The sequence below is a fragment of the Triticum dicoccoides genome, chromosome 7A (genome assembly GCF_002162155.2).
Source record: "Triticum dicoccoides isolate Atlit2015 ecotype Zavitan chromosome 7A, WEW_v2.0, whole genome shotgun sequence".
NCBI classification, from domain to species: Eukaryota; Viridiplantae; Streptophyta; class Magnoliopsida; order Poales; family Poaceae; genus Triticum; species Triticum dicoccoides.
The window spans coordinates 147,948,548-147,964,308 of NC_041392.1; the positions used below are offsets into that span (position 1 = coordinate 147,948,548).

General features: G+C 44.1%; 1 protein-coding gene across 2 annotated transcripts; it reads right to left on the reverse strand.

Annotated features, from left to right (window-relative positions):
- Window positions 1-219: 219 nt before the first annotated feature.
- On the reverse strand, window positions 220-12,052 carry LOC119328837. 2 transcript variants are annotated; one of them, XM_037601834.1, is made up of 25 exons: window positions 11,407-12,052; window positions 11,180-11,304; window positions 11,002-11,096; window positions 10,733-10,927; window positions 9,939-10,026; window positions 8,967-9,018; window positions 8,344-8,409; window positions 7,570-7,724; window positions 7,413-7,483; window positions 7,015-7,206; window positions 6,881-6,922; window positions 5,673-5,780; window positions 5,427-5,516; window positions 5,207-5,282; window positions 3,845-3,941; window positions 3,694-3,763; window positions 3,413-3,589; window positions 2,446-2,568; window positions 1,806-1,889; window positions 1,499-1,683; window positions 1,265-1,403; window positions 1,094-1,153; window positions 919-990; window positions 703-826; window positions 220-574 (listed from the first exon to the last, which is right to left on the reverse strand). In XM_037601834.1, the coding sequence occupies exons 1-24, from the start codon at window positions 11,844-11,846 to the stop codon at window positions 713-715; spliced, it is 2,916 nt and encodes a 971-aa protein (XP_037457731.1). In that variant the 5' UTR covers window positions 11,847-12,052; the 3' UTR covers window positions 220-574; window positions 703-712. The 2 variants fall into 2 exon arrangements, with proteins under 2 accessions (XP_037457731.1, XP_037457730.1); XM_037601833.1 differs by having other exon boundaries at window positions 220-826.
- Window positions 12,053-15,761: the final 3,709 nt, after the last annotated feature.

Here is a 15,761-nt window from a genome sequence, read left to right on the forward strand (position 1 = left end):
TGCGATCCCCGACTTAGGTCAAGTTAGCGTACTACGACGAAAATTTTGAAAAATATAGGAGGAGCTACACTATTTGCCGGTTAAAGACAGGAACCAGGAAGGGACAAACGTACCAAGCGCCATCTCTTGCCCGGCGTAGAACCGAGCCGAAACAACGTACCCAGGCGGTTAAGAAGCGACAGCAGCAGCAGAGGCAATATAAATGTGGAACAGAAGAAATAAAAGCACGTTTGGCTTACCCTTAAGCAGACACTTGTGCAGAAATCATTATCCAGTCAGGAAAAAAATAAACAGTTGAAACGAAGCAACAGAATATGTGGTTTATTTTACAGACGTACACCGTCAGCTGTTCTGGGTGCAAAAATTTCTGGATCTATTTACATTTTGATCAGGCCTCGGCGGCAACGGTGTACAACACAAATAAATGGGCGACCCCGTGTATCACTACCATCACAGGCTCAGGAAACTTCCGTGTTCGTCAGGCGTGTTTCTCAACGAAACAGGGCCACCGTAGTACCGCTCAAATAGGGCTCTAGGTGAGTACCGAAAAGTGGAGAAAGGAGCAGAGTGGACGCTACAGGCAAAACCGCAAAAGGTGGACATCAGAGTTTCAAAGGAATAGCGCTATCGCTGATCTGACTCCCTATGGCTAAATCGAAGCACATTGGTACTACAAGCGATACAGTGTGGCAAAATTGCTACCGGAATCATGTTAGCTGCCGAACCCGAATGGCGATTTGCTCCTGCTGCCGCCTTCTCCGTACTGCTCGTTCCATTTTCTTAGCTCGTTCATGCTTGTGGCATCGAAGGCAACAGATGGGCTCACCTGCACAGCAAAAATGAAAACAATCAAACATGAAACGTTAAATATCCTCGGGAGTGCACAGCACAGTCAACAGACAGTTGGTTTCTGTTTACCTTGGCTTTCGCTTGGACAAAGTCATCCAACTTTAAGGACCTCAAAGAAGTTTTCGTACTGCCCACAGCCCCCTAAGAGAAGGTGGCAACCAGGTGAGCAAAGACATCAAGAGGAAGATCCATGGTGAATAAACTTAGAATGCAACAAGTAATACTAAAAGCAAGGAAATGCCACCTTCTTTTCTTCTTCTAGCAGTTCATGAACTGGCCTGTATGCTGCAGCTACGCATAGGTTCTGCAGAAAATGCACCAAACGAGTTACACATAGGTGAAGTAAGTGGACAGCAGATAATTTGGTACGCGAGGGAGAAGAATAGAACAGCTGTGGATGGCTTGAGCATGATACCTTCAAGTCACTCCCAGAGTAACCTTCTGTTGCATCGGCTAGTTCGTCAAATCCAAATTCAGATTCTATGTTTTCTTTGGCAAGTAATATCTTGAGAATTTTCATCCTATTCTGCGCATCTGGAAGGTCCACGTATATCCTGCAGGTCATGTTGACATATCATCACATTTAAGTCACTCGAGCCAAAATAATATTTTCCCAGGCACACCACAAGCACATCAATGCAGATTTTACCTCCTAGGCAAACGACGTATTACAGCGTCATCTAGATCAAATGGACGGTTTGTTGCACCAAGAATAAGGATCCTTTGACTGTCTTTGGACCTTAGACCATCCCAAGCTGCCATAAATTCATTGCGCATCCTTCTCGTTGCTTCATGCTCCATTGCACCACCCCTTGCACCAAGTAAGCTGTCAACCTACCATTAGCAAATCAAAATTGTATGGGTCAGGAGATTCCGCATGACCTGTCAAAATGATAAGGATGCCGTCCTGAATATAAAACACCTACTTCAGTATGTTTGATCAAATGAAAACTCACCTCATCCACAAATATGATAACAGGAGCTAGCCGACTTGCAAACGAGAAAAGGGCTTTGGTGAGCTTCTCACCGTCTCCAAACCACTGTTGACAGAAAATGATGGAAGTGAATTAAAGTTGTCAAATAATGGATACATTCCAGGAAAAGAAAATTCACACAAGAGATGAACTTCGATATTTGGCTTCACTGTTTCATGTAAAGCAGCAGGCCGCACTCGCAGCGGGGAGAAACTGTAGATCAATGCAGTGCTGAATAGAGAGATTTGACTATCACTTTAGTACCAGCATATTACATGGAAAGGTGGCAGACTAGTGCAATCTGACAAAACCATAAATGGTTACTGCCAGTCTTTGTTTACAAAGATAATGTCCAGTATTGCTGTATTACACATCCAACGAAGTGTTCTGGTTGCTTCAGGTATGCTGCCATCAGTCCGCAACTAACAGTACATTTGATACAGGAGGGGCCGAGGGAGCTAACCACACAATTTTTTGTGAACTGAAAAAACATAAAAATGGTGCAGGATATGGTCGAATAGGAGAACGGACTCTTCAGGTAATATAGAAGCGATTCATCATTAACATTCCATTCAGTTGTCACATAATATAACTCCTATACGCCGAATTCAAATAAATTTACCTTCGACGTGAGACTAGAACCAGTTATGCTGATAAAATTTGCTCCAGCTTCTGTCGCAAGTGCCTTTGCCAAAAGAGTTTTTCCAGTTCCAGGAGGCCCAAAAAGCAATATTCCTTTGCAAGGCTGAACAAAGGTCCATACAGATACATCATGTTAAACATACAACTATGAAAAGCATAAAGATATGCATACAGAAGTACACATCTAAGAAAGCAAACTAAGATTTAGACGTTTCTTCAGAGATATTCTTATTTTATAGGAAGTGCTGTAAGAATTCTAGCAGTGTTTTTGCATGGAGGAACTTGATTTATGAAGTTGAGTCGTGTTGTATGGCATAAAATGGCATCACATTAGTACAGCTACAGCAATTTATCCTGAATCCCTAAAGCATGAAGTTATAAGCATGTAATATTTACTGTTAATGGTATCGGATATCAGGGATGAAATTACTGTAGGAAAAAGGAAAACCCTCTAGCCTGAGGCTTGGTTAAGGATAGCAACCCGATCCATTGTTTCATCTACTGCAGACTTGCAATGCTAGTGCTGGCTCACTAAAAAAATTCCAACTCACTAGACTAGAGGACCAATTATGCACGTTTAGGACTTTCTTTTCTCTGCTTTAGTAGACATCCACAGGAAAACCTCTCCGCTAAAATCTCCATAATCATTAACTATTATAAAACAACATCGGGTAACATTGAGTATTAGTTGAGCACTAAACAAACTAACAGAGGCATAGCACCAAACACCCCATGAAAATCACAAGTACCTTTTTTATTTAGAAGTTAGGAATTAAAGATAAAACTAAGGTTCTTTCTGTGTTGGGATACTAATTCAATGTTCCCTGGCTATAAATTGGCAGTCACAGTAGTTTGTAAGCCCATATGGAACAAGGGGTCAGATTCGGTATTATGAAGCCCAAAATGCTACAGGTACATATGAAAATGCAAACGGAAAGCATTATTACCCTTAGCAAGTTCCCACGCGAGAAAAGCTCTGGTCTCCTCATTGGAAGAGTAACAAGTTCATCCAGTGTCTTCTTGACATCCTCAAGAGCGCCAATATCTTCAAATTTAACTCCAATTTCATGGGGAGGTACAACTGCTGATATGAAATTGCGCTCAAATTCATCTTTTGCCAACATCTGCAGCAAGACACTCTTTGAGGTTGGACATCATCACAGCATAATCTTGCTACATAAGAACAGGCATGGTTAACTCCAAGGAACAACCAAACAACTTAAATTACCTTCATGTTTTCAGAGAGTGACTTAGTTGAAGCCTCCAGCTCCCTTAGCCTCTCGATTGCTAGGTCCAGACTTCAATCAAAGAAGAAAAGATATCAACAGTCAGTGCCCAGCCATAGATACAACTGAATGCCCAGACAACTGAGGGAACACCTCTCACGGGGAATGACTAGCTTGTCACCCTTTATGGAAGGATTAATCGCTGACGACAAATAGTGACTTCTAGCCCATCCAATGACCTTCTCCGCTCCTGCATCCACATACAAAATTACAAATGCATGCAGCGAGTAACTGTCCTGCTCAAACTTATGACGCTTTAAGTTCTTTGATGGTGTGATAAAAGTTCATCACCATGCAGTCATACACCCACAAGCACCTGCAGCAACGAGAAAACAAATACAAACATATTTCGAGGATACATCTGGCAAGGGATGGCTGTTGCAGCTTGTTGACCACGATATTGTGGTTGGATCTAGCAACTGCAGCATTTCAGCAAGTAAGGATTGAGAAATGAGGAGAGGGTCTCCTTGGCCCGATTGCCATTTAGGACTGATGGAGGAACTTTGGTGATCGCCAACGACAAGTCGTGTAAACAAGGTGGCATGCCATGCAGCTGCATCCTACACCATTGTATACCGATGATGTTGGGGACTCCAACCACAGTGACCAGAGATTGATGATTGAAGATGGTAAGGAGCATCCAGTGTAAACCCTAGGTAGTTCAGATCTAGAATTCAACTAAAGAACGAAGGAAGGAGAAACAGACAGAGAAGTTGACGCCTGTGGATTATTAACCCATGTCGCTGCCTAGATCCAAAGGTGCCGAGCTATGATGATAAACACTAAAATCAACAAGGGAAAAACAACTCCACACTGGGAGGAGTAACCTCGAACACAAAAACCAGTAGCCTAAAAACTAGATCAACTAGTAAAACTGTATACAAAGTAGACCCCATGCCGTTAGCTACGCCAGCGGTCAGCTGGAGAGGAACGGGGGGATATGGTAGGAATATGGGGGATTCGTAGGGAAAAGGAAGGCAGAGAAAGAGAAAGTCCAGAGCAGACTAGAGGAATCTATAAGCTGAAATAAAAGGTTGTACTTAAGACAGGTGAGAGGTGTTACATTCATTACAAGGGAGTATTAATTTTATTTAGCTTATAATGCCAATCATAAGGTGATGCAACTTCAAAATTTTGGGCCCATGCGCACGGACTGAGCACTGGTCATGTACTCCAGTTGCAGTTCAACTGGGATCAATATGCACAGTGCAAACAAAGGTTCCTTAACAAGAATAGCAATGTTGAGTTAGAACTACCGTAGGATCAATAAATGAAAATGCATGCTAGTATGCCACCCAAACACCAGAACAATAATCATGTGCACCAATAAACTTGAAGCCGGACATTGTTTAATCCAAACTTTGATATGATCTATTCGCACATAAGCAGCACTGGCAACCATGATTCAGGAAAAGGGGATATGCATCATAATATGGGTCCGGTTAGCAGACTTACTTTGCTTCGTCAGAATAATGCTCTCTAACTTCACATGCAACAGATTTTCACATGATAGCCCATGATCTTCAAGCACCTGCATTTACATGTCAGAACTTACACGCAAGCACTTGGGGAAGCGAATCAGTCGTTGTCATATGTAGGTCAACTGGTCAAGTAATGGAAATGAAAAGCAATTGACTAAATCTACTGATTAGAGCTCAAATAGCTCTTCCAATACCTTGTGCAATTCTACAAGGTTATGCCTTGAAACGATTATTTTTTTGTCCTCTGCAATCTGGTTATTGAAAACTCTCAGTTGCTCATCATCCTGAACATAAAAAGAAGTATCACACAGCTGTAAAGATAACAGCATCGTCCAAACTAGGAGGGCTTGTAGTTTGTACGTTTTCAGATCAGCAGGAGAGTGCAATCAACACTGAATAACATAATAGTACTTTTGGAGACTAAAATGGTGTAAACTTACCTTTGGTAAAGGAATATAGAATTTATTTCCGAAGAGTTTCGTTATGCCATTGGACTTTGAAGGCTTCCGCCCTTGTAGTCCCCCTACCAGCCTCTTCAAGGATGATGTCTGAAAAATACAAATTTCAACCAAGTATAAATTTTTAGCCATTGCTATGGCAATCCCACCATAAATGAAACCAACTCTCCAAGACATTATTGCAAAGAAAAGTAGCTCACAGGAACAATGTAAATTCGACTGCAGAACATCATGCAACAAGGCAGAGAATGACCCAATTATGTTTTAACAATGAAAAGCATTGCCGATTTTGGAGGGTGCATTTAAATCATGGTGGCTTCATAAAAGCACTTCCATTATGCTAGTTTTTGACATATAAACTTACGGCAAGACTCTTCTGATAGTTGTGACAGCAATATTTTACTAGATTTGATAATTATTCTCTGCAACCAACTAGATTTGATAACAATTCTCTGCAACCAACTGTAGATTTGTTAATCGTTCTATGCAACTACCTACAGTTTAGTGCAGTGCAGTACAATAACAGCAACCTGCCACCAGGCAGTCTTTGCCAGACCTGTCTGGAGTTGGGCACCTGGTAAGGCCGGCCAACCTGGTCTGGCCAGGCCTTGCTTGCTAGCAGGCTTATAATGTTGCACTTACTCTCACCTTGATCTGGCACAGGGACTAAGCATATATGGGATTGCTTTTGAATTTTCTTCAAAAATAAAAATGATGTGAGGTCACGCAAGCTAGCATACCAAGCGGTCAACTGCTAACTTATCCAGCTATATCAAACCTATCCCTTACTCTATGCTAATAATGTGGGATGAGCACAATGAACAGAGCTCATGGGAATATTTAGCAGGTTAGGTTAAGCAATATATACATGTTTTCAATGCTAAAGTTTCTTTCACTCCCAGAGTTACCCACCACTGGTAACACAAAACAAATGAGGGAACGGCCAAATGAGGATACAAAAGAGCAAGGAAAAATAGCATGATACTTTTGCAGGTCTCTTCAGCTTGAAGACCTCATAGATGCAATAAACTAGCCACATACTGTGCCATAACTAATACCTAGATGGCTAGATGAGCACAAGAGACAATTAAAAAGCTAGATGGGAGAATGAGGATGTTTTCTCAATCAGTTATAACAGAGAGAAACCATGAAACAAACACATATTCTTGAATAGATTAGCAAGAAATTACCAGTGGAGACAGGCGAGAGAGATTGTGAAACATCAGCGCCTTCTGTATTTATTCATAACAAAAGTAAGAAAAGAAATATATATAATAGAATGCAAGAAGGTGAGAATGCGACTAGATGAGTTTCTATTGCTTACTGGATCTTTATCCTTGGGTGCTGCCTCGAGTATGTTCTGCCCACATATCAACACTAAAGGTCCATTAAGCTGGTCAAACATTTCCTCTACCTTTTCGATAAACTCTCTGCGATTTGATCTTGGAACTGCCCTAGAAAGCCATTGTGAACTGTCCGGAAAGTAAACAATGGCTGGTTGAAGAGATGGCAGTGCCTATTTGTACAAGCAAAGGGAATCCAGAAGAGGTAAGTTTACTGAGCAGACCAGATGGAATGGTCACTGCAATTGCAGCACGCAAGCATAACACCAAGTGTACCCAGCATAGAATGGTGGTCAAAGCTATTCAAATGTATGCATGCACAAAGACAAGAAATGTCAAGAAAAAAACGTTCCATACAAAAGATATTGTGTGAAATTACCTCACAAAATGCTTCCATCGCGATATGCCAATCTTCCGCCTCAGTGTCATGGTCAAGCACAATATCCTGAGCTAAAAATTACAAAACAAGATCTTTCTTAAAATTGCAGAGTATCCAAGCTGAATGTAGATATGGATGCTTCAGAATAGAAACATACTGTCAACCCAGCAAACTGATGGTTTAGCATCTTGCTCTTTGTTAGCTTCATTATTTTTACCATCATCCAGCTTCTCCTCAGGAGGGTGAAATAAAACAGCCACTTGATCACCATTGATCTCGTATATCTCTCCACGCTGTCCATTTGATAAAGTTCTGCGATTTTAACAGTTCAAAAAATGTTGAATTATAAAAAAAATCATAAGGAAATAGTGAATTTTAAGAATGTTCAGCGATAAGCTTACAATATCGTAAGACATAAAAATGTGAAACCAAATCATTATTCATCAGAAACAATGCCGACGTGGACTACTGAGATGAACAGAAGCATAGTAAAAATCAAACTAAAGACGCATAAATTATATGTATAAGCACAGCAAAGCATTCAACAGAACTTGCAGAAGTTTCCGAATATGCCCACGAACAACATATGGTTCCAACACAAGATTTTTCTTGACCCATATTGTTGAAATGAGAAACTTCAAAAATTAGATCTACCCATATACTCCCTCCGTTCCTAAATATAAGTCTGTTTAGAGATTCCAACAAGTGACTACATGCGAAGCAAAATGAGTGAATCTACGTTCTAAAATATGTCTACATACATCGGTATGTTGTAGTCCATTTGAAATGTCTAGAAAGACTTAGATTTAGGAACGGAGGGAGTAGATAACAACTATCCAAAGGCATGAAAAGCTAAAGATGCAGACAGACATGAAATAAGGCATGCAGACAAGCCTTCTTAATCTATTCGAGAAAAGATTTATCCACCCACCTGCCGCTAATAAAGGTAAAGGCTTCTGCTGCTCCCTCTTGAGTTGGTATTTTCCCCAAAATGACCCTGTGATATGAGAGATGATATGCATCATGATAAGTAAAAGAAGCTCAATTAGTAAGACGGTCCGTAGCTACGTTAGATGACAGAGAATGAACACTGCAAACATGTGCTACATGCCCTCCCGACACCAGGCACCAACCTCGCCAGCATTACTAATGCAAAAGCATGCATGCAGAGAGAACTAACAACACACACACAAGAACTCAAATGAACAAACATGCAACTATGCATACACCTGGATCAGCAAGTACCCAGGTGGCCAGTCCTACCGTGAGACAACCAACAACATGAATGGACTAACAATATGTGAACTTCATGGTGAAACTCATCACATCATATAACACATAGCAGTCATGTGATGGTCTGTGCATGGATGCATCAATCCATGCATGATGCCATGGTCAGCTAAAAGGCACATGTATTGCTTAGCCTTAAAAGTAGCAAATCAAGTGATGTACAATACATGAGTCTAATAAGTTGAAAGAAGTGCAATGCAAAGGAAGAAATATCATGATAAAAGTGGCTTAAACCAAAAGGAGAGCAGAACTACCAACAAGTACCTGTGATCTGCTTCAACAAGCACTGACTCTCCAACATACTTCACCCTATCACCTGAAACAGTGATGAGGAAAGTAGGTGATGTCTTCATACAGAGTACGGTACGTATTAAAATGGTCCAGCCTGAATTTCATATTCACCAATAGGTACAATCCTATGAAACTTAAGCAAGTGGTATAGCTGAATTATATTGACCTCATTCTCATAAAATAGCTGGAGTACTGAACTTCTTGTCAATACAAAGAGCTAAAGGCGTGTTTGGTTGGTATACTAAGGCTGCCACAACACAAGTTAGGCAAGTTTGACTGAGTTAGTCCCCTGTTTAATTTGCTGCCACACTTGTGGCAAGATTCTTTTCATGCAATCTAGACCCCACGTGTCATTGACTCAGAAAAATGTGGCAAGATTGCCTAAAGTGTAGCGTCAATTTTGATTGCCAAACCTTAGCCATGTATGGCAAGAAAGTGTAGCAAATGTTGGCAAATTTAGTCTCTGAACCAAACATGTCTTAAACTTTGGAGGAAAGTTGTTTGTGTAGAGAAGTTGATGATTCAAGTGTTTTGTAGCTAGTGAAGCTTCGGTTTACCTTGACAAAGAATAAGTGAATAACACTAGAATGCAACTGGCTATATACATTGTTCACGATCTGGCTGACAACCATTTATCTAATGCAGAACATTGTACACACAGAAAACAGAATGTGATAATTCAAGATGAAGGGATTGAATCTTATCAGATGGGCATGTACTTAACAAGCAATTAGACCTGAGTTAATTCCCATAACATGACATATTAACCTACGGCAGAGCTTAGCCTGTAACTTCCACAGGCAATAGGTAGGTTCGTTCCACCAAGGGGGGAAGTGGCTACTTACTAAAATAAGACCAATTATCAGTGTCATGATTAACAATGTTATCTAATCTGCAGCCAACATTGGGGAAACCACTCAAGAAAAAAAAAACTTAGTTATGTACCTTTTTGGAGAGGCCTTTTCTCTTCTTCAGGCGACTCAGCGGTGGATTCTTCTGCTGCTGAAGAATTTTCTTGCGCACTAACAACTCCCTAAGACAAGAACTCAAGGTATAAGTTGTAAGCCAGAATGAGAAGCAAACACAAGAAAGGAGGAAAACGGGTTCAACATTAATTAGCATTTCAGTAGAAAAGATGGAAACAAGACCATCACATGAGACTGACACTATTAGACGCAAAATCGCTAATCAGAAATTTACTACAAGACACTAATATCAACATTAAGCCTTTTATACTATTTACTATTTTGCAGCAAAAAACTCTTTGTTTGTAGGTCGTCCACCACTGATTTTTTAAATAGATTGTTATAGATACAAAGTAAGGCCTCCTTTGGTTCATAGAGTAGGAAAATTATAGGAATAGAAAAGTCATAGGAAATGAGATGACATGCATCTCAAATCCTACGAGTAGGAATAGGAAAGGAGATGTCCTTTGTTTCACATTATAGGATTTTTTCCATTGAGTCTAGGCTAATGTTTATTTTCCTATGAAATGTGAAGGATAGGAAGAGTTCCTCCATAGGAATAGGATTCCATTCCTACAAACCAAAGAGCTCTATAGGAATTTTTCCTATAAAAATCCTACCCTATGAAATTCCTACAAAATTCCTCCAAACCAAAGGAGGCCTAAAGGTACATCGCTCAGTATATTCAAATAAAATAAAAGAGCAAGATGGCAGGCATTATCAAATGTCATGTTTTAATACTATATGATTTGGCAGCATAACAGAAATAAACACCTTGGCAAATTCCTCAAGAGTGCGCGGAACTAACTTCTTGAGGTTCTCCACTGATTTGCCAACTTCGTCGTCGTCACTTTCACCAGACTTAGCTTCATTATAATCTTCATCTTCCCCTTCTGATTCTGAGCCTTCATCTTCTGACTCCGGTTGACCATTCTCTTCCTCACTCTCTGAACAATCTTCACCATTATCCTACAAGGTGAGCCATTAGGTTTGCCCACAAAACTGCAGTCTTAAGCTTTTAAAATAGGCAAAGATTAACTTACATATGGAGCTAGAACACTGCTGTCCAGAACCAACAATGGTACGCGTAACTCGTGAGCAATCGCTCTTACCAATCTCTCCCGGTAAAGCTCAGTTCCTGCAATAAATGTAAAATCTCATCATCCACGCAAGCAGAATGGCACACATTTGGAAGAAATTGTCATCCTTCCTGCACAACACCTGACAAGCTCTGGAGCAATATCCTCCCACCGGACGACTGCAGCCGAGAACCGTACTCCAAAGTAGCATCCTTGTTCCGCAGGTGTGATGCCACACACTCGGTCAGCAGCTGCTTCGCATTCTTACTTGCAACACAAAGGAGAGGTGGTGAAATGCAACTGAGTTAGTCCACGCTAGGGAGGAAAAACGCCAAGCAGGTGGTGTGCGTTGCGTTCCATAGTGCTTACTCGACGTAGTACGGTAAGTTGCTCCACGTGAGGCTGCTCTTCTCCCAAGGCACGGCGCGGCGCAGAAACTCGTTGCGGAAGCGCTCCCGTTTGGTGAGGAACGGCGACTCCCGCCTCTTGCAGCCGGTGACGAACCGCTCGCCGTTAAGCCACTCCTGTTGGTCCTTCTCCCCGAGCCGCGCGTGCTCCTGCTGGTTGCTGCCGCCGCCGCCACTCCCCGCAGCCGTCTCCGCGCTCCCGACACCCTCCTTCGAGCTGTAGAACCGGCAGAGCCGCCCCCCTTCGCCGAAGGGCAGGCGCGGCGCACCCAGCCTCCGTGCCCCGTCGGGCGCGCCAAATCTCCCGGCGCCACCGCCGACGGTCGCGGGGGTGGCGAGGGGCACGGTACCGCAAGACGGCGGAGGGCACAGGAGGCAGCGCAGCCGCATGGCGCGATGCATCGCGGGTCGCGTCGGGCGAAGCGACGAGGGATCCGCGAGCAGGCTAGGTCCCGGGCTAGCGCATGCGGCGGCGGGATGGTGAATTCTAGGGTGTGCTGTGACTGTCGGCGCAATGGCTGATAGGGTTGCCCTGGTTGCGCTGGCGGCGGCGGCGGTGGTGCACGGCAGCGGCGGCCACAGGAGAGGAGGGCCACGGCGGCTGCACGGGACCGCGATTTGCGTGACTGGCTTTGCTGCGGGTTTGGGTCGGCGAGTTCCGCGTCGCTGGTGGGCCGTAGTGTGGGCTTGGGTTAGGTGGGCTTACGATGATGTACATTTCCGCTCGGCCGCTGGTACTTTCACAGACCTAGCCCACTAGATGGGTTAGGTCGGTGGGTTTACACATTTAACATTTTTGCAAATGTTTGGTAAACATTTTTCAAGTACAAGATTAACATTGTTTGAATACATGGTCAAGACTTTTTATCACATTTTAAAAATGATTTATAAATATTTTTAAATATAATATTAACATTTTTCGAATATATGGTCAAAAAATACGTACACACTTAACATTTTAAAAAATCTTGATTAATATTTTTCAAATACTTGTTTAACATTTTTTCTTAAAATGCTTGGTTAATATTTTATAAATACATGATCAACCTTTTTAGCACATTGTATATTTTTTGTATACATTTTTTCTTACACATGAGAAACATTTTCTCTATAGCGAACCAACCTGCGGTTGGATGGTTAAGAAGAACTGTGGTATCCTCAGCCCACCAGGATTCAAGTCCTGATGCTCGCATTTATTCCTAGATTTATTTCATGATTTTCCGGCGATGCACATTCAGTGTGAAGAGACGTTTCCGTCGACGACGAGGTGCCTATGGTGACTTCGTAAATTTCAAGATGATATGCTGGCTCAGTCTTTCGAAGATGTTCATAGGGATAGGGTGTGCGTGTGTGCGTTCATATGGGTGAGTGTATGAGCATGTATATGAGCGTTTGCGTCTGTACTGTGTTAAAAAAACATTTTCTCTATACAGATTTAACTTTTTTCAAACGCTTGGTTAACATTTTTTTCAAATGTTTTATGTAAAGTGTTTTTAATATATTTATTTAGAGCATTTGGAAGTATAAACAAAAGTAAAAGAAAAGAAAGCAAAAAACAACAACAAAAAACATGCAAAAAAAACACAACAACAATTAGGTTGTGCCTCCCGCACGCCTCGACCGGATCATCTTGTGATTGCCTTCACACGAGAGTTCCCTGCGCCTCACGTTAAGCGAGACATAGGGGCGCCTGTGCTAAATCTATGTACATTTTCTACGTAATTCATCTTACGGGCTGATGTGGAACAAATCAATTGGGGCGGGATTAGCGGCAGAGGCCCATCCCGGTTGAATTCGTAGGTGGGGAGGAGAGAATTTATGAAAGGTTTCATAAATCAATCATTCGTGGGTGTCGGATTTTCACAAGTAAAATGTGCACCTAATCAATGGATAGCCCCACGAGGGGCCTAGCCTCTAGGCGAGTCTATATCTAGGTTGCTGCGAGACACGAGACCGTGTCGCTACAGAGAGTCGGTAGTGAGCCGGCACCATAACCATGTGTTTTGCCATGTTGACGTCATGCTGCCATCATGTGTGTATTTTTTTCCTTTTACTTTTGTTTATATCTTAGAAAAACTAAATACATATGTTACACCAAATAATTTTGTTAATATGTGACATATAAAAAATTATGTGTTTAAAAAAATTGATAGTTTCAAAAAAATGTTATACATTGTAAAAAAAGGCGATTGCTATAAAGATGATTTCTTAGAGAAATCATCCGGCTAGGCAGCCGTCCGATCAGCGCCCTGGTAACCGTTCGATGATAACAAAGTCACGGGAGCAGTAAAGCACGCTACTGCTTCGACACAGCACCGCTGCACCCCGGCAAAAGCTGCACTGCAGCTCGTCATGGCGCACCACCGGCGTCCGGTGAAGCTCCAGCGCAGCACCGACGGCGTCCGACGAAGCTCCAACGCAGCACCGACGGCGTCCGGCGAAGCTCCAATGCAACTCTGGCAGAGCTCCAACGCAGCACCGGCGGCTCCGGCGAAGCTCCAATGCAACTCCGGCAGAGCTCCGATGCAGCACCGGGGGCTCCGGTGAAGCTCCAATGCAACTCCGGCAGAGCTCCAGTGAAGCACCGGCGGCTCCGGTGAAGCTTGGCGTGGCAGCACCGGCGACGTGGTGAAGCTTCATTGCACCGGAGTTGAGGAGAGATGCCTCGTCGCAACAGCAGCTCCGCTGCCCACCGGCGTGCTGTACTGCAGCTCCGCTGTCCGTCGAGATCTGGGAGGACGCAACACCACTCGTGCTGCCTGGAAGCATCCCCGCCGCCGACGAGATCCACCAATTGCAGCACTCCTCATCAATAGCACCGGCGGCGTTGCATCCGACATGCTCGGCAACGCCAGCCACATCGACGGTCAATGACGCTCGGGGAACACTGACCGCAGCAAAGGCCGGTGCGGGTGCTGCGGGGTGCTGGGCGCGTTGCCGCCTCGCAGCATCAGTCCACCACCGGCGATGGCAGTAGCTTGCAGCGCCGCGTGGAGCTTGGGCAGCAGCGCTTTGATGCATCCATGGGCCAGGATGGGTCAACGGAGAAACACGGGCGAGAGGTGGAGGACGAAGGGAGATCGAGCTTGGGGGAATTGGGTGGCTCTCGTGATCTGTACGAGACGGGGCGAGGAGATAAGGTTGGGCGGTGCCTGGCCCCGCAGGACACGTGGCGTGCGTTGGAGACCGTTTACGCGGGCGTGAAATCAACCGGATGATCGTAAACATGTTCCTAAAAAAATCGTCTGTGTATTTTTTTAAAATGTTTCTTAGCATTCAAAACATGTTAAGAGTTGGATTTCGGTAAAACAATGGAGACCCAAATTGAAATTGCTCTGCTCTTCGGAAATGGTTCATCAAACAGCTTGCAGGCATCGGGATAGCTGTCCGTAAGGATCTCTCGCACATGCTTCCTTTGCATCTCAATGGACTAGCCAGCCACTGGTGCGACGTTGAGGTCGAGAGCCGCCACCACGAGGAATGTCGGCGCAATTCGCATTGCCGGCGAGTTGTCCTGAGGCGACCCGAAGAAACGGGACGTGCTCGCGTGTTGAGAATGGAACCGGTACGGCGGCGGCGGTGAGGTGCGATACGACTCCAGATATGGCAGGTGGGTAACCGACGAGCCCATGTTGGTCACAGCCGCAGCGGCAACAACGGGAATGGCTGGCTCGCCGCGAATCCCTAGCATGAGAAGGGCATGCTATGTGGCCTAGGCGACGATGAGATCAGTCTCCGCATCGATGTCCTTGGGCCGCGCGGCCTCGACTGTGACGTGGGCGGCAACGACATCTTTTTGGTTTGCCGCCACCTTCATCCAGTCGGTCCTCTTCGCCGTTTCGACGACCCTCTACTCCGGCACGAGCTCCTTCTTCAGCTTCTTCTTTGGGCGCATGGCATGGATGGCCATGCTGTTGGCCATGGCGTTTGGGATGGAGGCAACAACCGGGTTGGGCATGCCGTCTATGGCGCAAGGGTGGGAGGGTTTTGGAGGAGAGGAGGAAATGGGGTGGACGTCCCATCGACGAACGGGTCAGGGAAGGACAAGGGAGGGCGTCATGGGCATCCGCTCCGACGTAAACCCCGGCCTAAATTTGGGCCGGAAATGGATCACGATAGACAAAAAATGACACACGTTTGTTTATGTCTCCATGTTTAGCTGCGCTTCTATCCGTGCGATCCGAAAACAGACGCGGGGCGGATCAAACCGGGTGCCGCGTTAGAGCTGACCTTATGCCGGGAGAAGAAATCTGGCGGCGAAAAGTAGTACTTCCTCCGTTCGAAAATACTTGTCATAAACATGGATGTATCTAGACA